This window comes from Gossypium arboreum, chromosome 10, assembly GCF_025698485.1.
Source record: "Gossypium arboreum isolate Shixiya-1 chromosome 10, ASM2569848v2, whole genome shotgun sequence".
Lineage (NCBI taxonomy): Eukaryota > Viridiplantae > Streptophyta > Magnoliopsida > Malvales > Malvaceae > Gossypium > Gossypium arboreum.
Genome location: NC_069079.1, coordinates 44,680,391 through 44,707,923, shown reverse-complemented (window position 1 = coordinate 44,707,923; position 27,533 = coordinate 44,680,391). Strand labels below are relative to the sequence as shown.

Genomic DNA, 27,533 nt, shown 5'->3' with positions numbered 1-27,533 from the left:
ATGGAAAATCATGGCCTCATTGAGGCAAATGACAAGCTTGTGGGGGATAAAAAAGTACAAAGGTCCACATACATGTGTTGGCGGTAAAGTATCACTAGGTATTTAAGGTTTTTGAACAATACTATTATTACGTAATGTTGTATTATTTAACATACTTTGTTGACAAGTGTTTCACAAGATCATCCCAAGATGGATTTAGATATGTTAGCTAGCTTAATACTACTGATGGTGAAGGCAAATCCGAAGACTTCAATGCTAGTCTTAATTGCCAATATTCGCAGCCAATTGAAGTACATGCTCTCTTACCGCAAGGTTTGGATAGCTAAGTAGAAGGTGTTGGAAAATATATATGATAGCTAAGTAGAAGGTGTTGGAAAAGATATATGGTATGTGGGAAGCTTCATATAATGAAGTGTGCCAGTGGTGTCAAGTGCTAGAGAGATATGTCCCAGGTTGCATAACAGACCTTGAAACGGCACCTGTGTACTACAACGATCAATTGCTCTGTGGATGCCAAGTGTTCAATTGTCTGTTCTGGAGTTTAAGCAATGTCGGGACGCATTTATATACTGCAAGCCATTAGTACAACTTGACGATACCTTTATGCATGGTAGATATACCCATTGGCTATTGCTAGCTGTGGCACAGGATGACAGGGGAAGAATAATTCCAATTGCGTTTGCAACAACACCGAGGGAGTCAGCTGATGACTGGGATTTCTTTCTTTCTAGGTTAAGGAGGCATGTCTGCCCCCAACCTGATATATGCGTTATATCGGATCGGGGCACTGGAATACTAACCGTAATTGAGCGACAAGAAAGCCAATGGCATCGCACACACCATCGGTATTGCCTAAGGCACGTTGCGTCCAACTACTACGGGTAATTTTGATCTACAAGTGAAAAACGACAAGTGACCAACATGGGTATTTAATCTCTATTAATATAATTTTGTTTGTAATATTGAATTTATTCTAAATGGAAGAGTGGTATGTAATTTTCACTATGAACTTATATTGGCAGGGTATGAGATAAGTAAGGACCGTTTTCATGAGATGTTGGCAGTTTTGCGTTCAGTTAACGAAGAAGGTGCAGACTACCTTTGTAACATACCTTTCCAACAGTGGACACAAGCATACAATGGTGGCCTACGATATGGTCATATGACCTCAAACCTGGCTGAATGCATAAATTCTATTCTAAAAGGAACGCGTCATTTGCCAATAACAGCCGTTGTGCAAGAGACATATTTTCGTTTAGCGGCAATATTTCCAAAGTGAGCAGCGAGTTATAAAGGCCAAATGCAATGAGGTCATGTATGGTGCACGAAGGTATTGCAAGAGATTAACAAGGCGAAGGTACGAGCCAACACCATGCATATAGTGTGTCACGATCGCGACAACCTATGGTTTTGTTTGACGGAGTTTAACAGACCGAACCAAGGTATTATTAGCGGGCAATATCATGTACACTTGAGAAATAGGACATTCGACTGTAGGGAGTTTGCGCACTACGTTATCCACGCGCTCATATAATTGCAGCTTGTCAGAATCTCCGTCTGGATCCTATAACGTATGTCGACCAAGTGTACAAAATAGAATACATATACAACATGTGGAGACACGATTCCCACCGATCCCAGATTAATGTAAGTGGCCGTCTGTATCGCTTGCTCCGTTTAAGCTGTTACCGGATAGAGAATTGCGTCGCAAACCAAAGGGTCGACCTTACTCGACTAGAATACGTAACAATATGGATATCCGAGAAACAACGAACCAATACAGGTTGTGCGGATGGTGTAGGAACCCAGGCCATATAACTCGATCATGTCCAAATCGGAATAGCTGATAGTTGTTGTAATAAAATTATGTTGCATTATTTATATTTTATTAAAAATATAAAAATATTAAAAAATTGTCATATTCAAAATAACATTTATTTTAATAAAAATTATTGGTTAATTTAAAAGTACATTTATTGTATTAAAATTAAAAAAGTAAAGTACAATTAAAATATTAAAAACAACTTTTATTTTATTAATTAAAACTATATAAAAATAAATATAAAAATAATAAAAATATTGGCTAATTTAAAAGAATATTTATTTTAATAAAATTAAAAAAGTAAAGTACAATTAAAATATTAAAAACAACTTTTATTTTATTAATTGAAACTATATAAAAATTAAATATAAAAATAATAAAAATATTGGCTAATTTAAAAGAACATTTATTTTAATAAAATTAAAAAAAGTAATGTACAATTAAAATATTAAAAACAACTTTTATTTTATTATATGAAACTATATAAAAAAAGTTTCTATAAATATATTAAAAAATTCAATGTTGGTGCCAGTCGAAATCAGTGCCACATGGGGGTCGTCGATGGTTACGCGCTAGATTCCTTCTTGGTTTAGCTTCCGGTGGGGGTTGTGGTTGCTTCGGTGGGGACTGTGGTTCCTCTGACAGGGGATCTGGTTGTGAGTGTTGGGAGGATGACCCACCTTGATAGAATAATAAATGCGGAGGTGTTTGCATCACCCATGGTGAAGGTGTTTGAATCCCATAAGGCGATGGGGAATGGTAAAAAGAAGAGCTCCTTGACGGCGCCTCGTGCGATCCCTCATGCGACGGCGGCTTATTGATTGGTGGTTGACTCGGAGTAATTAGGAACGGAGATGAACCGGGCCATGCATTCCAACCTGCCATAGGATTGGGAAAAGGAAACATAAAAGGATTAGGATACATATAAGGGCTAGGATACGCACCTGGCATAATCTGAAAAGGCTGTGATATGGGTGTCGTCGGTTGAATTGTTGGGCCAGGTGGCTATGTGGGCACTGTTGATGGGCCCGATGATTGTATGGGCATTGCTGATGGGCCCGCGTCGTCATCCCTTCTTCTTGGATTTAAAGGGCCCCGTCGTTCCCTTTGCACACGAATTTGCCGTCGCCTCTCCTCTTTCGACAATAAATATGGCTTGCCATGGATTCTAAACCATGGCATGTATTCCGGCATGCATGCTAACTCAGGAACGATGATCAGTTCCCGAGTAGGTATATAATCATACTGATTTTCCCACATTTCGATATATTCTGACCAGTGTCTCGGCCAATCCGTATTCAATAGCCGTAAGTCAACTTTGTACTCATAATCGAACACCTCAGGTGCCACGGGAATTGGTTGTCGAAATCCAAATTACTGCAACACTCTATTTGACTAGTGCATCTCCACGATAGCATAGTTGACCAATGGGACCTTCACATGCCAAATGTTCAGATTTTGAAAAAAATTCATTCAGAATTACTACCCGAATTGCCGGATCCTCGTATGGCGTCCATTGAAACTATATGAACATGATAAAAATATTAGTTATATATGTAATACTAAATACTAAATACTAAATATTAAATACTAAATACGAAACGACTATTTTATTATGTATATATATTTTATTTAATACTTACTTGTGCTTCCGACCGTTGGTCTAATAGAAGCCGTATATCTTCACGAGATGTGGGTATTCCAACATAACTTGCCGAATGGTTCCACCTAATTAAATATTTTTTAGCATACAATCATATTTTAAATCTACGTAATAATTATAAAATCTAATATAAAATTTACCTCGTTATTAGTGGGAATGTATATGGGTGGTTCACTCGAGGACGTAAAAATAGAAAGCAAAACAGTGCCCATGATTGCAATAGTGATAGGCATCCTCCAATTTTGGCTTTATTCGGTCGCGTCGACCGACACATCTCCCAGTACAATGTTGCTAACACGGCAGACCCCCAACTTAATTCACCTGCTGCTCTAAAGTCAACGAGTTTCAGCAGCCATCTCAGATGTACGCGGTTTCGTGACAAGTCCGGCATCAGATAACCTCCAATCATTTCAAGAATGTATGCCTGAGCATGTCGTATTCTTTCTAATTCAATCGAATCATTATCCGACTCCGAAAATATGTCTCGTAACCAACCCATCTCGATCAACCTCTGTTAATATTATCCGGAATAGCACCCAAAAGCTCGTAGCATACGGCTCTCCAATCAGCAGATTGAGTGGAGCTGGTGACTGCGTACCCATCAATTGACAATCCCAATTGCAATTGCACGTCTTCCAGAGTGATAGTACACTCTCTGCATGGAAGATGGAAAGTGTGCGTCTCGGGTCTCCACCTCTCTATCAACGCACTGATTAGTTTCGGATCCAACTTCCACCCCCGGCCTATCATGGTCACGTGTCAAAAACCCGCTTCTCTATGACCAACGGTGATAGAGGACCAAACATATTACGGATATAGCATTGCAACACCCGATCTACAGGCTGTTATAAAAAAATTATAAAATAAATATTAATTAAAATTGCATAAATTAAAAAAATTAAATACTATTCAAAAATTAATTAAACATATCACTTACCATTGTCATTTGATCAACGGAGATATGTTTCGTATCGAGACAAATTAATTCTTTGGCCATTGCTAACACAATCGAATATTTTTGTAATTTAAAAAATAAAACTAATTCAAAAAAATTTAAATAGAGCTTTTTTGCAAAAACTAAAGAGAGCTTTGACAAAAATTGAGAGAATTTTGAGAGAATTTGGAGAGAATTGTGAGAGGACTATTGTGTGAAAAAATGAAAGGGGGGAGGGGCCTTTTATAGTTTTTTTTTTTTTACCGTTAGAGTTCAAACGGTCAAGTGACCGTTGGGGGCGGGACAAAATGCTCCCTCAGGGACGCGTTTTGCTGACACGTCCCCTGACTTCGCACTGACGTGGACACGCTTTCGGGGGAAATGGCCATTTTCAGTAAATAATCAAAAAATCGACTCATTTCAGTAAATAATAATATAAAATGGCTATGTTTAGTAAATTGCCTGATTTTTGTGACACCTTATAAATTTGTATTTACATGTGAAGACTTTTTTTACAAGTCATATGGTTAAAACTCTTATCAAGCACCTGTTTGGCACGAGTCCAAATCGTGTTACCCCCATCCCCACCCCAATATTGTATAGAAAACAAGTAAATTCATATTAAATGTCAAACATTTATCTTATGTGATAAATTTTAAAATATTAAAATACTATAAAAAAATGTATTACCCTGCAAGTTGTGGTACAACTCAATTTCACCGTATAATAGAATGGTCAGCACAATCAAATCCTTCACCTTCACTTTAAAATATCATAATTTAAAAAATTATGATAAATTCATATTAAATTTTATAAAATATCAAATATTCATCTTATGTAATAAATTTTGAAAAAATAAAATATCATAATTATAAAAAATCATACATTGCAAATGGTGACACAACTCAATTTCACCACATAGTGGAATGATGAGAGAGACCAAATCCTTCACCTTCACTATAAAATACCATAATAATTAAAAAATCATGGTAAATTCATATTAAATGTCAAACATTCATTAAATATAATAAATTTTTAAAAATTAAATACCATGATTAAATAAATTCATACATTGCAAATGATGGTCCAACTCAATTTCAGCACATAGTGTAATCATGAGCGAGATCAAATCCTTTACTTACTTTGAGAGCTACCTTGACTCGATTTTGTGGTATTTATCCAAAAATATAGCCATGAAAATGAATATTTTGTCCTTAATCTTGATACAACTGAGGTGGAGATTACATTTGAGGTTAAGGATATAGATATGTAGTGGAAGAAGGTGATACATTTGAGGTGGATAAGGCATACTATAACCGGGAAATGGCGAATAGTAACTATGTGATTGTAATCGGAGGTTGAAAAAATTGGAGGTAGCTCTAATGGATAATAACCTTGAGTTCTAACAGACGAATCACTATACCCAAAGTTACTCACCATCATCACTTTAACTTAGCGTTGTACTTGAACTAGAATGAAACTTGTCTTGCTTTTGAGATTGAACTTTTCATTCAATGTTCATTTCATCATCAAAACCCATAAGAAATAAACCAACGTTTTCACCATCTAATTGAGGATTTTCTTTCTCTTGCAACTAGATAGTAAATCATCATCTTCAAAGATACGATCAATTCTAATAGAATTAAAACTATCATTTATCCCATCAATACTTGTTCTTATATGATGTATCATCTTCAGTCTCTTATTGTAGTAGGTAAATACTAATTTCTCAAGTCTTTGAAACATTAACTTATTTCTTGCCTTAGTGTGGATGTAGCTAAAATGTGCTCCAAATTTCGTTTGTAGTTTGATGCATAGGTTGTTTGATTAAGCCCTTTAACTACTAATCTTTGTAACTCAAGAACACATGTGCCATATATTATCTACCATTCAACTACATAATATTATGCATGGACAAGACATAAGATTTTTCCAAGTCTAATCAAGTATGATCACTGCCTAATTACTTGTCCATTAATCTAATCCCCACTTGACTAAAGGCATACCCTAGTCCCTACTAGGCATGTCAAGATTTGACCAAGGTAGACACATACCAAGGCTTATAAGAAGGGTGATGGCTAAGGGAGCTTATAAACACCTTGATACATGCACGGATAGGATGAAATTTATTAAATTCTATTCATTGAAGGTGGCAATTTTCAAATTCAAAAAATCTGATAACTTGCAATGAGTTTTTGGATAGGATCCAAACATTTTTTTAGTTGATATGTCACATATCAATCGAAGATCTGTCTCTTATCTTCGCAATGCACTTTGAATCACTCGATTTCAAGTTTGGAAGCTCAAGTTATGATTATTTTATTGAAGACTACGCGAGCAGAATTTTTGGATGGGATTATTACAGGAAATTATGAGAGAGTTTTGGGCTTTAATTCAAGTTTAAATCATATTGGATTCGATTTTTAGGCTTTATTTTTATTATATATATATATAATCTCAATATTGTATTTATTAAATTTTATTATTTTATTATTTATTTATTCTATATTTTGGATATATTTTTTATTAATGATACAGGATTGGGTGAAAGTTATTAAATTTCATTTATCGAATTTGTCAATTTTAAGTTCTAAAATTAATTGACTTGCAATGAATTTTTAGATGTAATTTAGTTATTTTTAGGTTGAGATGTCTTCATATCGATGGAAGATCTGACTCTTAATTATGAGCTTTTTAGTGAAAACAAATATGAATTTTGAGGTTTAATTAGAATTTAAATAATATTAAGTTAAATTTTTAGATTTAATTTTTATTATGTATTTAAATTTATTATTTATTTATTCAACAATGGAGGTTGAATCATATTTTATAGAAGTTCATCTCACCCAAAATGACGGGGGTTGAAATCCTGAGTGAACCGACTTAATGGAGGCAAATAACTCAAGCTTGCAATGAAAAAGAAATAACTAGTCTTTGATGGAAAGCAAGAAGAATCGTAATTAGCGATGAAATATTCACATAAAATCCTCTTCTACTTCCTGGAAAGACTTGTTCGTCGCTGCAATTTGTTTGTTTGATGTCATCTTTTCAGGGACCATCAGATTGTCGTAGCTTCTTATTTCTGCTTCTCTTTCCTTTTCAAGCCTTTGCATCTCCTCTCGGCGTTTTTTTTCCTTCAGCTGTTGCTTTCTCTGGGTTTTTTCCGCTGCATAAACTGCTTCTTTCTTAGCTTTCAAATCAGGTTTCCTTTCCACTTTAGTCTTGTTCAACCTGTTAACTATCTCATGTATCCGCTTCTCCTCTCTCACAGTCCGAACCATCTTGGAATTGTGAAAGCCAACTTGGCCAACATCCATCGAAGGAGTTTTCTTCAAATTGGACAATGGAGTGTAAACAACATCAATACTATTCACCTTCTTGCCTTGGATGGAATTAGCTTTAACAAGCTGAGCACATGTTCAAAGGCTGGTGTTGGTTACTGGTTGGTTTATAAATCCAACTAAAAGTTGTTGCTTAGTTAATTAGTTAGGGACTAAAATGTTGATATATAAATAAGATGCGGGTGTAATTTAAAAATATTTTTTTTATCTCTTAACGAAAGCATCATTCAAATTACTTTTGTTTTCCTCTTTTTCATGCCTTAATTATTGTCGCTATTACTCTGCTCTATTTCTTTGTGATTATCACCGGCGTGCCACCGACCAACGATGGTCACTGACGTTTTCCAGCAGCACAATCTTCGACAACACCTTCGCTTATATCATCAATGGTTTCACCCTTTTTAAGTCTTAAATAAACATGGGCAGAATACATCTTATCCACATGGAACAAGATCTTCCATGAAGCCATATTTGATGAGCTCCTCTTTCTCGTACTTGTCAAGACCCATGAAAATGGTTTAATCGCCAGCTTGTGGCCTGGCTTTGAAGTAAAATACCATTTTTCCCTCGCTTTCGTGAGAGACAAAATTAAAGGAAATATTTTTTTTAATTTCTTAAAGAAGATCGAGAAGAATTAAAAATTTATTAAAGAAAAATATATGTATTTAATGAACTTTTATATAATCTATCTAATTACATCCTAAATAAAACATTTAACTATAATGAAACTCTAATAGTTTTAAAGTAAATTTGATAAATATAAAATTTCTTAATAATTTAAAATAATTCAAAATATATTTTTAAAATTGAAATAAATAAATAATAAATACAATATTCAACTAATATATAAGAAAAATCAACAAATTTTACATGCCAATTATTGTTAACAATTTTTCTTATTGATTTCTCTAAAATTTATATGCTTCTTTTTAACAAATAGCTGCAAATAAAGAAAGAAAATAGAAGAGTTGCATGGATTGATAGGTGTTTTCAATACTAGAAATATCATATAAATTCACAATTGCGATTCATATGACTAAAAAAATGAAACAAAAAACACAACTCTAAAGAGGCAAATAAAATTACAACCGCCTTAAAAAATAAAACCCTAGTCAAGAGTGATTTGCTTAGTATCCTAGAGAGAACAGATTTCTGTGGCTTAGGATGGAGGAGAGTGGTGGCGCAAAGGGTTTTAAAGGAGATGAGATCTCTCTTCTGGCGGAGGAATTAATCCAATTATCAGTCAAAAGTTCGATGGTGGTACCAAGTGAAAAACCTACCTTGTTGTGCACAATATGGACGAAGAAATTCTATAATCCAGATAGTTTTCGGGCACAGATGAAAAGTATTTGGAAGACAAGAAAGAAGTTCGAGATTAAATTGGAAGGACAAAATCTATTTTTGATCATGTTTGAAAGTGAAGAAGATTTGGAATTAATTATGGAGGGGCAGCCATGGCTATTCCGGAAAAATTTAATAATTTTTGATCGGTTGGATAGATCAATAGAAAGAAGTCAAATTTGACTTAATTCATCCCTTTTTTGGATTAAGATTGGACCATGTTCTCCAGAATTTGATAAAAAAGATTTGATACATGCTGTAGGGGTTACTTTTGGAGGCGTTTTCAGATCCGAAATAAACGGGGAATTCTGTCGGCTGAGAGTCAAGCTAGATGTGCAAAAACCCTTGCGAAGGGGTATTTTCGTCTCAACAGAAAATCAAAGTAAGTCCTGGATTCCTTTTAAATATGAAAAATTACCTACATTCTGTTTAGGTTGTGGAAGGATAGGGCATGGGCTCATGGAGTGCCAAGAGTTCACACCTGAAGAAAGAAACAAAATCATAATTGATCCTCCTTTTTCACTAGCTTTGAAAGCAGAATTAAAATTAGTTGGAAGAGAGAGTTTAGTATTTAAGGCCAGTTCAAAAAAGATGCAACCCCAATGTTTATAAGTAGGAAATACTGAGATTTTCCCTAAATTAAATTTACAAGTGAACGAAAATAATGTTATGTCCCAAGCTAATTCACAAGACACAGAGAAAGAGCTAGCATTGAAGTTGCAGGAGGGTAAAATAGATACTGAAGATAAGGTGACTGGTGTAATTAAAAATTCTACAAGAATTCTGAAATAAGCAAGGAAAGTGAGTTGGAAGCGAGTCGAGATAGAAAGAGGGGTAGATGCTTATAATGGCGAAAGTATATTGAGGAAAAGGAAAGCAGAAGAGATTGCTTTTAAAGGAGATGACCTAGGATTCTCTCGTGAAGATGAAACAAAAAGAATACAGTATGAGGGCAAAGAAAGTCAAACTACAGACAATACAATTTTTTCGGATGAATATTTCCCCCAGAGTTATGATTTTCATCAATATAGATCGGCGGCTGCCAAGAGGCATGCCGACCGGGCACAATGAAAACCATATGCTGGAATATCTGTGGATTGGGGAGTCCACGGGCAACACGAAGGCTTTGGTATTTGCTGAAGCAACATAAGCCCCAGATGGTTTTCTTTATGGAGACCAAAATTGATGGAAAGCGCATGGAAAAATTTCAGAGGAGATATGGTTTTGAGAATGGAATTGATGTAGGAGCAGAAGGTTCTAGAGGGGGAATTTGTATGGCGTGGAAAACAGGAATTACTGTAGTTCTTAAAAATTTCTCAAGAAATCATATTGATGTAATGGTAAAGGACGAAAATTTCAATGAAAAATGGAGATTTACTGGATTCTATGGTTCGCCTTATGTTCAGGACAAGAATGCCTCATGGAATTTATTAAGGCAATTGGGTAAAGATCAAAACCATCCTTGTCTAGTTTGTGGCTATTTTAATGAAATAATGTATTTTTTTGAAAAAAGTAGAGGTCAATCGAGGGAAGAAAAAAGAATGGAAGCTTTTCGCGAAGTTCTTAATGAATGTCAATTAATGGACGTGGGTTACATGGGGGTTTGGTTCACATGTGAGGGTGGAAACTTACCGGAAACAAATATTAAAGAAAGACTTAATAGAGGCGTGGCAAATGAGAAATGGATGCAACTTTTTCCAAATGGAACTATTCATCATTTAACACATACGATTTCAGATCACTACCCCTTACTTATAAGTACTAACAGTGGGAAAAGTAGTAATAGAAGCCAAAGTTTCAAATTCGAAGCATGGTGGATAATGGAGGAATCTTTCGAACAAGAGGTTAGAATAGCATGGGAGTCTTCGGATGGATCTATATGCGAAAAACTAGATAGGCTAAAATTTAGCCTAGTGAGATAGGCGAGTGCAATAAAGAAAGAACGAGTTGGTTTAAAGAACAGGCTCACAAAGGACCTTGAAGAATTAATGGCAAGCGACAGAGAAGATATCACTATGGAAAAGCTGATTGATACTAAGATCCGACTCAATATGGAGATTGATAAAGATGAAATGTATTGGGAACAAAGGGCATGAGCTAACTAGCTTCTATTAGAGGATAAGAACACATCCTTTTTTCATAAGGTATGCATCAGTACGTAAACAAATAAACACCATTAATAGGTTAGAAGATGATAGAGGACAAGAAATCACTGATGACTTGGCAATTAATGAGGCTACTTCAAATTATTTCAAAAATCTATTCACATCGAAGGGTGTGGGAAATTTATCCCATATACTAAAAGGAATAAATAGTAGTATTTTAGCTAATATAAATGTAATTTTGCTTGCACCATTTACAGCAGAAGAGGTTTTTTCAGCTCTAAAAGGAATGGGGGCCACTAAAGCGCCAGGCCATGATGGTTTTTCAGCACTATTTTTTCAAAAATTCTGGCACATTGTAGGTAAGGATGTTGAGAAATTCTGTTTGGGAATTCTGAATGATGGAAAGAATTTTGATTTGGTAAATCTTACCGATATTGTACTTATCCCAAAACTGCCAAAACCTACAAGTCTAGCTAATTTCAGTCCTATCAGCCTATGCACAGTTCTATACAAAATTGTGGTAAAAACAATTGCTAATCGTTTTCAAGGGGTCATTGGAAGAATCATAGACAAGGCCCAAAGTGCTTTTGTTCTAGGAAGACTAATTACAGATAACATGCTAATAGCCTATAAACTCCTTCACACATTGCGGAAGAAAAGGACCGGGTTAAACCTGATATGAGCAAAGCTTATGACAAAGTTGAATGGGTTTTTCTTAAGGAAGTTATGCTGAGAATGAGATATGAAAAGGAATGGGTGTCATTAATTATGAAATGTATCTCCACAGCCTCCTACACAGTCAATATCAATAGAAGAAGAGAATTGTTCTTAAACCCACCCGAGGGCTCCGTCAAGGTGATCCACTCAGCCCTTTTATGTTTCTAATATGCAATGAGGGACTTTCGTCTTTAGTAAGAATAGCGACAACTGATGGTTTACTAAGAGGAGTAAGAGCAAGTCAAAGAGGGCCAGCGATTTCCCACATACTGTTTGCAGATAATAGTATTATGTTTGGCCAAGCGGCAGATAGAGGAGCACGTATCTTAAAAGGTATCTTGAAAGAGTACGAACAGTGTTCAGGACAATGTGTGAATTTGAGCAAGTCAATAATTTTCTACAGCTCAAATACAACGGAAAGAGACAAAACGGAGGTATCAACAGTAGTAGGGGTGAGATGCTCCACAAATTTGGAAAAATATCTTGGACTCCCTAATGTGGTAGGTAGACGGAAAAAGGAAGCTTTTCAAAATATAAAGGATAAAATCAAATCAAAAATCGATAGTTGGAGCACAAGATTATTGTCACAAGGGGGCAAGGAGTTTTTTATCAAGTTATTGCTTCAAGCAATTCCAGCATATGCTATGTCATGTTTTCTCTTACCAAAATCTTTTTGTGGAGAGTTGGAAAATATTTTTGCGAGATTCTGGTGCCAAAAAGGGCAGGGTAGAAAAAAGATACATTAGTGTCAATGGAAATATATGTGCCGATCAAAAGAAAGGGGTATGGGAATCAGGAATTTGTCACAATTTAATATCTCATTATTAGCTAAGCAAGGATGGAGGATTATTAATAATCAGGATTCACTGGTTATACAAGTTTTTAAAGCAAAATATTTTCTGGATGAGCACTTTTTAAATTCCCAATTGGGAAAAACTAGCTCCTATATCTGGAAAAGCATATGGGCAGCAAGGGGTATTTTAGAAAAAGGTATGTGTTGGAGGGTTGGTACAGGTTCAAATATTTCCATTAATGATGATGCGTGGATTCCAGATGCTGTTAATTTTAAAGTATCAACGGTCGATGTTGGAAAAATTCTCCGGATACCTTTAGCATGCACACCTCACGACAATCTACTTGTGTGGGGAGGTGATCATTCAGGGGAATTCTCGGTACGCAACGCCTATAAACTATTACAAATTTCTGATGAACTTCCTAGAGCTTATGCTTTACAAACCAACTACGGGGATTTTTACAATAAATTATGGCAACTAAATTTACCGACCAAAATAAAGATTACAATATGGAGAATTACATGGAACTATCTACCTACGAAGGTGAATATGCAATATCGAAAACTGATTAGTAACACAAATTGTCCTCGATGTGAAGAAAGGAATGAAACAACCGATCATATCTTCAGAATGTGTCCTTCACAATGGAAGTTTGGGCACTATTAAAACTTCAAAATATTCTCATGAATCCAGACATGGATTTTATACAATGGATTACCTGGGCCTCTGGTCAGCTTAATACGTGCCAGAACAGACTCTTCTGCTATGGCCTTTGGGCTATCTGGGGTGAAAAAAAAAAAGTACATGAGGAAAAAACCAGTACAGGGCAAGAAATAGTGAACTTCATTAATAACTATCTGTTTGAACTTAATGGTCCTGAAAAGGCAAAGTCAGTAAGAGAAGAGGAACATAAAAGATGGACCCAACCACCTAGCGAGTTCGTCAAAATTAATTTTGATGGTGCCTATGATTCGACTCATCAACAATCTGCCTCAAGAGTTGTAGCTAGAAACACTGAAGGAATCATTTTACTCACCTGCTCAGATATTCATCACGATGTAACGTTAGCCTTCACTGCTGAAGCAATCGCGTGCCGAAAAGCTGTCCAAATAGAAGTAGAATAAGAATGGCCGAAGATCATCATAAAAGGGGATTCCCTCACAACAATAAAGAAATGTTTGTCAGAAAGTCAAGATCGATCCTGAATTGGAGCATATATTCACAATATTAAGCAAAAACTAAATAAATTTAGGAGTATCATGTTCAAGTTTACACCAAGATCGACAAATGTTCTCGCGCATATAGTGGCAACAGAATCGTTAAAAATGAAGGAAGAGTTATACCTGAAAAACTGTCCCAGAATATGCTGAGAAACAACAACAGATCAACTGGAGAAAAGAACCAGACTGATGAGGAAATGAAGAAGAAATACATAAAAGGAAAGCAAAGGAAGCAGAGGCATCAGTTTTGAAGAACACCTTTCCATAAACTGAACTGTCAAAAGCAAAGAAAAGTAATAATATTTTCAGATGAAAAGACAAGGTTCGGCTGTTTATGACTGGGCATTAATTAGAAGCAATAATGAGGAACTCTGTAGACTCTCAGGAAAATATCTAGATTTTTTAGCCTTGGACTCCGTTGCATTAGGCCGGTGTTTAATGGATTAAGTTTGAAAAGTTGTCTATTCTTTATTAGGATTTGTTTGTATTTCATTTCTTATTAATAAAGCCTAGTTTGAAGTTTCAAAAAAAAAAATTTACAACCGCCTTGAATTTGGAACTACAACAACCTTCATCTTCCTTCTTCAACCAACAACCACGAGTGTAAAACATAATTTGAAATTGAGTCGAAATGATCACACTTCAATCGCATCACCTACCTTCTACCAAACATAAAGGGAGCAAAGGCCTGTTGGCCTTGGCATTTCAGACTCATGTCCCTTGATCGTTTCGAGCATGCCTCAGTCAAAATGTTTCTATCATCTTCTTGCTTCTTTGTTTCAACACATTCTTCTCTTCATCACTGTGAAATTCGACCTCCATAGTAAAATATTTTTTTAAAGAAAAATATACCATAATTTTTTAAGGCTATTTATGGAATATAGTAATTTAATTTATAATTAATTTATTAATTTAAAATTTTAATTTCTAAATAAAAAATTACAATAAATTAAAAATAACATAATTACTTTTTTTTAACTCAAAACCCTAAGCTTTTTTCTCCAAATCGTTTGCTTCTCTTTGTTTTTGCTTAGCGACGGTGTTAGCCTTGGGGCTAGCTATCGCCCATCTTTTTCTCCTGCCCATCAACCCTATTTTCCTTTCTTCTTCTCATTCACTCCATACCCTTCTCTCTTTTCAATTTACAGATCTATTTTGTAGGTATCTTTGTTGTCTTCACAAGTTTTGATGGACAGATGACGGTGCTTATCATCTTTGAAACACCACTAGCCACTGACAGTTTCTTTTAGAAAGTGGGTAGCTCTTCATTGACTTCTTAATCTATTTATGTTTTGAGAGTTCTAGAATAATAAATGATTTCATGAGTCGATTTGGACTCGTGTTATCTTAAGTTTTATATGTTTTTTTTGTTTGTTTTTCCATTATTTAATAAGTCTTCACTTTTAGAAGCTTTTGTCTACTCTTGTAGTATACTTTTTAGTCTTACTTATGCATGTAGTCTTACTTTTGCGAGTAATTTTAGGGTTGGTTTTGTCGTCGTCCCCTCTAGTTGGTGGATGCTCGGTTCTTTTGATGATTTATGCATGCCACTTTAGACCATCTGGGGTTGATTTCCTTATTGTCTTAAGTGCTTGCAATCACTCCTGATATCTTGTGGTTGAGTTGTGACAGAGCTAATTGTCAATGTGTCATAATGTTCTACTAATGCTGAAGCTTTTGTTGTGTTGATGGAGCTTGTCCTTAAGCATGCAACGGATTTTTGTTATTTTCCCGTTGAATTGTATGGTCTTATTCATTGAATGAATTAATGAATTTCTCTTCAAAAAAAAAATTACAATAACTTTTTGGATATTTATTAATTTATGAATAAAATGATAGAATATGAATACACAATAGTTCACATACAACTATTGTTGTAAAATAAATAGACAATGAGTAAAGAACAAAGAAAATGGAAGAGCAAAAGAGAGAGCGTATTTTATTGATTAATCAGAATATTTACAAAGTTTCTCCAAAGTCTCTATTTATAGGCATAAGAAGTATAAAAGAAGTAGAGATCTACTTCTAATCACTACTAGAATTTAAAGTACATCAAAACTTATCTTGATCTTGATGGACATTCATTTAATAAGATATTTATAACACTCCCCCTTGAATGACGATCAGTAGATAATATGCTTCGTTAAAACTTTACTAAGATAAAAACCCTATGGGAAAAAAATTCTTAGTGAAGGAAAAGGAGTACACATATCTATAATATGCATAAAATGTTGCCTCATTAAAAACCTTACTAGGAAAACCCAATGGGACAAAACTTCGATTAAGGGAAAAAGAGTACAGCACATATTTACTCCCCTTCATGAAAACATCACTTCTGAAATTCTATGTATTTAATCTTGAATACTAGCTTTTCAAATGACTATTTGAATGTATTTACTAGGCATTTATATCATCATTCTTTTGAAAGTCACGAGTAAGGGAAAATTTTGGGAAAATATATTTTGATCTCTCTAGGAGTTTCAACAATAATCATAACAAGCTACTATGACTAAGTCAAATTTACCAATTCAATTATCTCAATTCATATAAATGAACAATTTCTCGAGAATTTCAATATGCTTCTAGCATTCTAAATCCTTCAAGGATTTTAATATAAATTTTGCTATATAGTGATTCATAAAAGGTTGTAACAACAACCATTAGACGCAAATTAAATATTTTATAAACTATCAGTTTAATAATTTATCTAAAAGTTTTTTGCATCCACCACAAAAGAATATTATATCTTTTCATAATCAATATCAGAACTTAGCTAAAACTTCATATTTTTATTCTGCTTTTTGCAAAATTACTTTATTTGTATCCTCACTGGCTTTATACCTTTAGATATTTAGACTGCTGGTCCAAAAAACTCCACGAACTCGAGTAGCGTCTTTCTATTTTGACCAATCTATTCCATATCTATATTTCTCAATAGATTTATTCAAGATTCTCCTTTTATTTCATTATTTCAACAACAATATTGCATGTAAAACCATTGTCGACCACTTTTATTATCGGTTCGATATTTTCTTGAACTAACATAACTTATCAAGATATCTTATTTTCACTATTTTAATCTTCAATTTTAGATACCTAAATCTCTTCTGGAGTTTTACTTATTAGTTAAGTCTTGGGTCTCTTCTGGAGCATCCGCTTTCACTATATGGCCATATAGATTTATTATTTTCTTTTATGAGAATTTTCATATTTGAAACTTGTAATGAATTATCCTTGTTGAACTTCTGGTTCAAATTACTCTCCCCCCCCCCTAACTCATTACGAGTTATTATTTATCTCCCCCTAATATCAGGAAAATTATCAAATCAAAATAGTAATCACAAATCATGTCATAATTGAATTTTCGATACATTTAAAACATATAATAATACAAGGAGACTCGTAATTAATATATATTCCTAACTTTCTTTGAGTATTCACTGATCTTTGTTGTGTTGGAGCAATTGGAACATATGCGCACATACATAAATTCAAAAATGAGAAATATTTAGCTCGTGACCAAAAATCAATTGTAATGGGGAGTATTTATAACTTATTGACTTGATGCATACAACACTTAAATCAACATAATCTCATGTTGAAATATGAAGTTTAGTGCTCATAAGTAATGGTTTAGATAATAACTAGAGGTGTTCAATCAATAATTTCTCTAAAAAATTTTGCACATAAATAACAAACTTTTACAGAAGTTTTTCAAATTCAATCAATAAAAGACTGAGATATAAACTCATCAATATTAACAAGATGAATTGTCTTAATTGCATGATCTGAAATTAATTATTTAAATAAGTAATCTTGCAAACGACATGTTGCAAGTTGATAACACATACGTGATTATTTTCTAGATGCATCTACCAAGAATCAATAATATCAAAATCATCCACATGGTTTATGAATGGGCCCATATTCATTTTAGAAATGCAAGGCATTAAATCTCAACTTTAGCTAATGAGTTTCTAAGAATCAATTTTCATTTAGAACAAGTAATAAATGAGAATTCTTTAAATTAAAAAAATCTTTTGGTTCTTTAATGAATGTCCATATGAATTCTTAATTAATTTTTGCATCATATATTATCCACAATGGTCTAACCGATCACGCCAAGTAGTAAATGCATTTGTATCAGAAAACTTTTGATTTACTTTAACATGCACTTGAATTTTACTAATAATGTTAATATAAATTGTCACAAACTGATAATTTTATTGTCATTCCTTTTACTTTGTATCCATACATAAGTACTATTGTGACATTTACTACTAGAAATGTCCAAATCAATGTGAAGTTTATAATGTCACTAAGTCAACAAAATAAATATAATTTCCAAACAATTATATGCAATATTCGCTTCAGGGAATATACTAAAATCTTCAAATATCCAAAAAAAATTATTAATAACAAACTTTGAGAGTGGATCTTATTTTCTAGGTGTACAACAGGTATATAACCAATGACTTTTCATACATTAGTTTTTTTCTCAAGCAAGTTCTCATTAGTAATAATTTTCAACGTAATTTTAATTGAGAACTTATTCTGAATACTATAGAGTTATACTCACAGTTTTAAAAAGAACTTGCAACTTTAGGTGCATCCAACTTAAAGAACTTGAGATAGAATTACCATATTCTATTGCTCATAAGTAGATCTTTCACAGTCAAATATTTTGCTTTCAGTCCCTTAATGGGGATGATGATAAAAGAAGATCACAAAGATAGTAACAATCAATACAATTTAATAACAAGAGTAATGAATAACTCAATCCTCTTTTGATTCATATGAAATATAATCTTGTCCTCATTCACAATCTCAATATGAGATCCATTATAAATATCTTTTAAAACCAATGGATTAACCATCACAAGATATTAATATATTAACTCTTCTGGAGCTTTCGACTAATTCTGTACTACCAAATATTGAAATAATATTGGTTTATATTTTCTTTTGTGTTCACTTCACGAAATGCAATAGATTTATTAGGATGAACTTATAAACATTCTAAAAAAATTCTTTATTTCATAATCACCATCGCAAATATGCATGGATTTCAAATCAAAATCTATCTATATATTCATGTTGTCATGATTAATCTCTAATTATAATAAACATGATATAATAAATAAATCATAGTAAAATATACCTAAAGATCATTAACATCATCGTCATCACCCATGTAAGGATTATATAATTTTTTTTGCACAAAAGGGTATAAAAAATTTAGAGATTTATGTGTACCTTAGTGGCTAAAGGCTCTAGTGATTACCTATATGTGCAAGCCTCAATTGAAATAGCAATAACTCTGAGAACCAATCGACAATAGCAAATTTTGGGATATTGTTGTCACTTATGGAGAAAAACACTTAAAAGATAATCATGCTGATAACCTGTAACACCCCCTAACCCTCTTTTGACATTGAAATAGGATTACAAAGCATTACCGGTCACTACGGTTTATAACACAAATCAATAAAATTAAACATTGTATAATTCAATCATATATCTTACTGACCCCTTTTATGAATATTTAAGGCCCATAGAAGATGTTAAGATCATATCAGAATTCAATCAGAAGCTTATAAACTTTTTTTGTAAAAGTTTCAGAATTTCTATTAATGAACAGTACCACATGCTCGTGTAGTTTAAAGACACGCCCGTGTCTCTCTAAGACACGCCCGTGTCTCTCTAAGACACGCCCGTATTGTCATCTCGTGTGACTCACATGGCTAGGAAACGCTCGTGTCTTTTACCCCTGTACTTCTCTGACTTATAACTCTAGAGCAAACTAGATTTACACGGCCAAGACACACGCCCGTGTGCTTAGCCCGTATGGATTTATTTTCAATTCGATCCTAATGCAGTTTTCACACGGCCATACACATGCCTGTGTACTGTGGCTGTGTACTTCACACAGTTGAGACACGCGACCGTGTCTCTACCCGTGTGGCCATACCTGAGCATTCTGTTTACTACATTTTAGATGCAGGGGACACACGACCTGCTCATATGCCTGTGTAAGGGCCGTATGTCTCACACAGTTTGATCATACGCCTGTGTGCCAGGCCGTATGGACTCAAAGTGAACCTTATAGTCCAAGTTTACCAACCGTGCAAACTTCAATAACAAGCAACTTAAAATTCAATCTTTCAACCAATCCAAAACATGATTAAATACATCCATTTCACATTAAAATCATCAATATTACAGTCTAACTCGAGTGTATTAGTAAGTGTTTAACATAAAACCTCCAGACAATATACTTTGGTATCATTCAAAATCAATTCAAATTAAACTATGAAATGACCATATTATATGGTATAGGTCTTCATATATATATAAACCTTTATCATTCTTACACTAATAACATTTATACTCAAAATAACCTCAAAAGACAACCTAGGTACATGCCATTTCTCAAAATAAGATACATCACCAAGTATTTAAGTTCGGGCTTCTCTTGGATGCTGAGTTGTTAGTCGCTTTCGTACCTAACCTGCGCATGGAAACAACCGTACTAAGTAATCACTCAGTGGTATTTCTATAAACCAACACTTAAACAATTCTTAACACAAAATGCATTTAAGCTACTAATTTCAAATCTAATAGCACAAATTATATTCAAAGTTCTTTCTCAATAAAACATTCAGTTCAATTATATATCAATCAATAACAATCAAATTTTAGTACAGTAGCACAGTCATTCAATAGTCTAGCATGGTAATTTACCCCTATTAACATAACTCAGACCTTGATGGATAGACGGATCCAACCAACACACTAGTACGGCACATTGTGCCTCATCGGCATAGCCGAAGAAAACAGTAATAGTACAGTACATAGTACCTCATCGGATTAAACCGAAGTATCAGTAACAGTACGACACACAAAGTGCTTCATTGACACAAAGTCGAAGTAACGGTTTGACACTATTAGCGCCTCATCGACTCAAGGTCGAAGTATCCCTGTACACTTCCAATCCTATGGCATGCCAATTATATCCAACTTAGCCCAACACTGTTAATAGCGTATTTATTTCACTTAAATTTTCATATAACAGTCAATATACATTACAATTCAAATATTCACAACTCAATTCGATTCAATACAATAATAGCATTACTTACCTCTATGTAAGTTATGTAATAAATGCAATAATAATTTTTAAGTTCAGTTTATAGAAATACAAACCGTAATTTTTCAGATTACTACTCGTTAACTTTCTCTTTTCCTTTCTTTGTCGATGTCTCCGGTACTACATTAGCTACGGAAATTAAACAATTTATACTATTAATACAACAATAATTCACAATAAATAATTGAATTTCTATTTAATTCATATCTAAGTTTTCAATTTAATACTAATTAACACATTTACTTTTATCACTCAATTCATACTTCATTTCTATTCATTTTCCTATCATATTCTCCTTAAACGTTGAATATTCATCGTAAAACCCTAATATCAAATTTCTTTCAATTTAGTCTCTCAAACATAAAACTTATAGCTTCTCTTACAATTTACTCCCTTAATCAATTCCAACTTGAAATTTATTCAATTAAATCCCTAATTCAACAATTTGTTCAACATAACCCATGTCTAAAAATCTATTTACTTTTAAAGTTTTCACTTACATCAAGTAATATTTGTCTCTAGGACTCCAAAAACATCAAAATTATAAAGAAATGGACTTGTTTGACTTACCAAATTAAGCTTGAAGCTTCAAATCTCTAATTTTTCCCTTTTTCTTTTCCCTTTTCTTTTTCTCCCAATTTTCGTTCCCACTTTCTGTTTCTTTTTTTCAATTTTGTTTATTTATTTCTTTTATGTTTTATTATATGATTTATTTTATTATTATATTATATTAATATATTATTATATTAATTTCTTAATTACTAAGTATATAATATATGTATATTATACATACACATGGAATAATATTTTCCATACATTTGCCACTATTCCCTTTTATGGGTTATTTACTAGTTTAGTAGCTTCAATTTTCTTTAGTCTATAATTAAATGTTTACATTATATTCAATCTAGTCCTTGCACTAAATTAACCTTAATTCAAGCTAATTCACCTAGCCAAAATCTAATTAATCACTCAACTAACATTCGTAAATATTTCTAACAAATATTTACGAACCCAATTTTCTGAAATAGTAAGCCAGAAACTCGATTTCTGATACCCATAAATTTCGGGTCATTACATTTCTCCCCCTAAATAAATTTCGCCCTCGAAATTTACCTGAGAAGAGATGGGGGTATTGAGATCTCATTGTATCTTCCGGTTCTCATATTGCCTCTTCAATATTATGACTTTTCCATAATACTTTCATTAAGGAAACCCGTTTATTACGTAATTCCTTTACCTCTCGGGCTAGTATTTTAACTGGTTCCTCTTCATACGAAAAATCGGGTTGAATTTCAATATCCTTAGTAGAAATAATATGAGATGGATCTGATTGATATCTTCTAAGCAGAGACATGAAAAACATCATGAATCTTCTGTAATTCTGGAGGTAAAGCCAATCGATAAGCATTCAGTCCAATTCTTTCCACAATTTCATATGGTCCAATATATCGTGGACTTAATTTACCTTTCCAACCAAATCTCAAAATCTTCTTCCAAGGAAAGACTTTGAAAAATACATTGTCCCCAACTGAATACTCAATGTCTCTATGTTTCAAATCTGCATACGATTTCTGCCTGTCAAAAGCTGCTTTCAGTCTTTCTCGAATCTTCTTGACAGTACCCTCTGTTTCTTGAATCAATTCTGGTCCAATCACTTTCTTCTCATTCAATTCTGTCCAACACACTGGTGATCGACATCTTCAACCATATAAAGCCTTATACGGTGCCATTTGAATACTTGATTGGAAACTATTATTATACACAAATTCAGCTAACGGTAAATAACGTTCCCAACCTGATTCAAAATCAATGATACAAGCTCGGAGCATATCTTCTAAAATCCGGATAACTCTTTCTGACTGACCATCGGTTTGCGGATGAAAAGCCGTACTAAAATGAAGTCGAGTACTAAGAGACTCATGTAACTATTTCCAAAACCTCGATGTAAACCGTGGATCTCACTCTGAAACTATCGATATAGGAATACCATGCAGTCTCACAATTTCCCCGATGTAAGTTTCTGCAAGTTTCTGAAGTCACCAATTCATTTTGACTGCTATAAAATAAGTTGACTTCGTAAGCCGATCAACAATCACCTAAATAGCATTTTTCTTACTTGATGACAATGGTGACCCTGTTACAAAATCCATTGTGATGCAATCCCATTTCCATTCAGGAATATTAATAGGCTGAAGTAAACTAGTTGGAACCTGATGCTCGGCTTTAACCCACTGACATGTCAAACATTTAGCTACAAATTCCACTATATCCCTCTTCATACCTGGCTATAAATACAGTTCTCGTAAATCTCGGTACAATTTTGTTCATCTAGAATATAACACGAATGGACTGTCATGTGCTACTCGAAGTATCAACTCTTTCAATTCTGAATCATTCGAGACACAAATCCGATTACAAAATCTCAGAAAATCATGTTCATCATTACTAAAATTCTCTGCTACACCACTCTAAACGATTTCTTTTCTCTTCATTAGCTCATCATATTTTAACTAAGCTGACTTGATTTGTTCGAACATCACTGATTTAATTCTTAGTTCAACTAATAAACTCCAATATCACTAATACTGAGTTGTGTAAACATCGCTCGCAATTAGATTGCAGCTTTTCTACTCAATGTGTTAGCTACCACGTTAGCCTTACCCGGATGATAGTTAATAACACAATCATAATCTTTTAGAAGTTCTATCCACTGACGCTGTCTCAAATTCAACTTTTTCTATGACAGAAGATACTTAAGACTTTTATGATCAGTGTAGATGTAGCACTTCTCACCGTAAAAATAATTTCTCTAAATCTTCAGAGCAAAAACCACAGCTGTTAGTTTCAAATCATGAGTTGGATAGTTACGTTCATGCGGTTTTAATTTTCGTGAAGCATAAACTACTACTTTCCCACTTTGCATTAGTACACATCCAAGACCATTTAAAGAAGCATCACTATACACAACAAAATCTTTTCTCGACTTTGGTAAAGTCAACACTGGTGCTTCTGTTAACATCTGCTTCAATGTTTCAAAACTTTTCTGACACTGCTCATTCCAAACAAATGGAATATTCTTTTGCAATAATTTCATCATCGGTAAAGCTATTTTTGAAAACCCATTCATAAACCTTCGATAATATCTAGCCAATCCGAGAAAACTACGTACCTCTGACACATTTTTGGGAGTTTTCCACTGTACAATTGCTCCAATTTTCTTTGGATCCACTCTAATTCCTTCTGCTAATACCACATGACCAAGAAATACTACCTCTGAAGGCCAAAATTAGCATTTGCTCAATTTCTCATACAATTGTTTCTCCCGTAATGTTTGCAAAACAATTCGAATATGTTGATCATGTTCAGATTCAGACTTTGAATATACCAAAATATCATCAATAAAAACTACTACAAATTGATCCAAGTACAGCTAAAAATTCCGGTTCATAAGATCCATAAAAGTAGCTAGGGTATTTTTTAATCCAAATGGCATCACTAAGAATTCATAATGTCCATACCGTGTTCGAAACCTTGTTTTTGGTACGTCACTTTCTTTCACCTTTAACTGATAATAGCCTGATCTTAAATCAATGTTTGAAAATACAGAAGCTCCGTTTAATTGATCAAATAAATCATCAATGCGAGATAACAGGTATTTATTCTTAATGGTCACCCTGTTCAACTATTGACAATCAATACATAACCACATCGAACCATCTTTTTTTCTTAACAAAAAACACTGGAGCTCCCCACTGTGATGTACTAGGTCGTATAAAACCTTGATCCAATAAATCTTGCAGCTGTACCTTTAACTTCTTCAACTCAGTTGGTGACATAGATATGGAGGTATTGACACTAGATCTGTACCCAGGTATACTTCAATCACATATTCAACTTCCCGGTCAGGAGGTAATCCAGGTAATTCTTTAGGGAATACATCAGGAAATTCACATACAGTTCAGATTTTACTACATTTAGGAAATTCGCATACAGTTCAGATTTTACTACATTTACTTTCCACCGAATCCAAATTTATAACATATGCTAAGAAAGCAACACAACCATGATAAAGAAGCTTACTAGCTTTGATTGCTGAGATATTACGAACTGATTCACTGGTTCGAATACCATTTACTTAAATCTGATCTCCGTTTTCATTCTGAACAGTAAACTTATTTTTATAACAGTCCAAAATTACTCCATGTTCTGATAGCCAGTCCATACCCAGTATAATGTCAAAGTCGTCAAATGGCATAATTAATAAATCAACAAGAAAAATTATATCTTGAATCATTAATGGACTTCTTCGACATAGAGGACTAGACACCTCCACTGTTACTCTAGACAGTTTAGGTTTTAATTTTCCCTTCTCAACTAGTTTTGTATTAACATAAGAATGTGACGATCCCAGATCTATTAAAGCATAAACGGGTTCTGAATGTAATAAAAATATACCTATCACCACATCGTGTACATCTCCTTCTTCTCGAGTTCTTACAACATATACTCAAGCTGGAGCTCTAGCTTTCGATTGTTGAGTGGCAACTTCACTTGTTCTTCTAACACCTCCTCTACTGACTGAACCACCTCTTCCTGACCCTCGACCTCTAGAAACAGATTTAGATCTTTGTGATAACGTTAGTGCTGCTTTATCAATCTCTGGACAGTCTTTTACAAAATGATCAATGGATTCACATCGGAAACAACCTCCAATTAATCTTCAGCACTCACCTCGATATTTATTCCCACAATGTTGACATTTTGGAATTTCAATATTCCTAGATGGCCCTCTGATGCTACTAGTGGAAACTGTCATCTGTCTACCACGATTTATGTCACTTCTATCTGATCTAAAACCAAATCTTCCACTGTTTCGAAATTCCTTTGATCTCTTAGGTTTTGGATTAGAGCTTGTAGTTCCAAGACGCTTCCCAAGTGAACGAGAAATTTCAGGATTTTTGTCTAATCCCAACACCTGTTCAACCATTTTGGCTCTTTCAATTAAATCTACAAATTCAGTAATCCGTAGAGACACCAACTGTAATCGTAATTCATCACGCAGTCCTCGTAAAAACTATTTGCATTTATCAGTTTCATTCGGTACAAATTCAGTTGTATATCTACTCAATCTCAAAAATTCCTATTCATAATCCGCTACGGACATCTCACCTTGTTTTAGCATCAAGAACTCTTGTTTTCTGTCTTACATATATAATTCTCCCAAATATTTCTTTTGAAACTCTCTTAGAAAGAATTCCCAACTTATTTGTTCCTCCTGTACATGTTGAGTTATCGATTCCCACCATACATATGCTTCTCCTTATAATAAAGAAATGGCATACAATAAACTTTCCTGTGGGGTACATTCAAGTTGCTTCAGGATTCTCTTTGTAGTTTCTATCCAATTTTCAGCTGCAGACGAGTCAACTCCCTTTGATCCCAGAAATTCGGTATACACTTTAATCGGAGCTCGTCGAGTTGGAGGGGTAGGAGTTATAGTAGGTATAGTTCCTACTGCTCTTTGAAGAGCATCAGCTATCACTCAGAGTATTTCTGTATTATCTCTTTCTCTAGTATCACTCATTTCAACATTTGGCGGTTGATTACCTATCGGGTTTACACTGGGTGTTGCAGATTCTAATTCATTCATATCATATGGTTCATCCTCTTCACTATACATTTCTTGATCAGTTTCTTCAATATTTTCACCAAACATCTTTAACTATAAAATAGAATTAACAATAATTCAATATATATATATTAGCATCCAATCCCGACTCAAATTTAACTTAATAATGGTATGTACCTCTAGACTCATTTCTATACTCAATTTGATCCTAGAATCGACTAAACCTGAATAGCTCTGATACCACTAAATGTAACAGCCCCTAACCTTTTTTTGACATCGGAATAGGATTACGGAGCATTACCGGTCACTACGGTTTATAACACAAATCAATAAAATTAAACATTGTATAATTCAGTAATATATCTTATTGACCCCTTTTATGAATATTCAAGGCCCATAGAAGATGTTAAAATCAAATCAGAATTCAATCAGAAGCTTATAAACTTTCTTCGTAAAAGTTTCAGAATTTCTATTAATAAACAATACCACACGTCCGTGTGGTTTAGAGACACGCCCGTATTGTCACCCCATATGACTCACACGGCTAGGACACTCCCTTGTCCTTTACCCGTGAACTTCTCTGACTTATAACTCTAGAGCAAACTAGATTTACACGGCCAAGACACACGCTCATGTACTTGCTGTTTTTACACGACCATGCACATGTCTATGTACTGTGGCTGTGTACTTCACACGGTTGAGACACACGCCCGTGTCTTTGCCTGTGTGGCCATACTTGAGCATTTTTCTTACTACATTTTAGATGCAGGGGACACAAGGCCTGCTCATATGCCTGTGTAAGGGTCATGTGTCT

The 27,533-nt window shown here is 34.0% G+C and overlaps 1 protein-coding gene and 1 pseudogene across 1 annotated transcript; one reads left to right on the top strand and one right to left on the bottom strand.

Moving 5' to 3' along the window:
- Positions 1-7,306: 7,306 nt before the first annotated feature.
- Positions 7,307-8,320, bottom strand: LOC108488931 (uncharacterized; annotated as a pseudogene).
- Positions 8,321-9,770: 1,450 nt separating this feature from the next.
- Positions 9,771-11,023, top strand: LOC108488269 (uncharacterized). Its single transcript, XM_017792558.1, has 2 exons — positions 9,771-9,851; positions 10,133-11,023. The coding sequence occupies exons 1-2, from the start codon at positions 9,771-9,773 to the stop codon at positions 11,021-11,023; spliced, it is 972 nt and encodes a 323-aa protein (XP_017648047.1).
- Positions 11,024-27,533: the final 16,510 nt, after the last annotated feature.

Coding starts and splice junctions, on each gene's coding strand:
- LOC108488269 (XM_017792558.1), top strand. CDS start 9,771: ATGTCCCAAGCTAATTCACAAGACACAGAGAAAGAGCTAGCATTGAAG. Junction 9,852..10,132: donor AAATAGATACTGAAGATAAG/GTGACTGGTGTA, acceptor TCATCAATATAG/ATCGGCGGCTGCCAAGAGGC.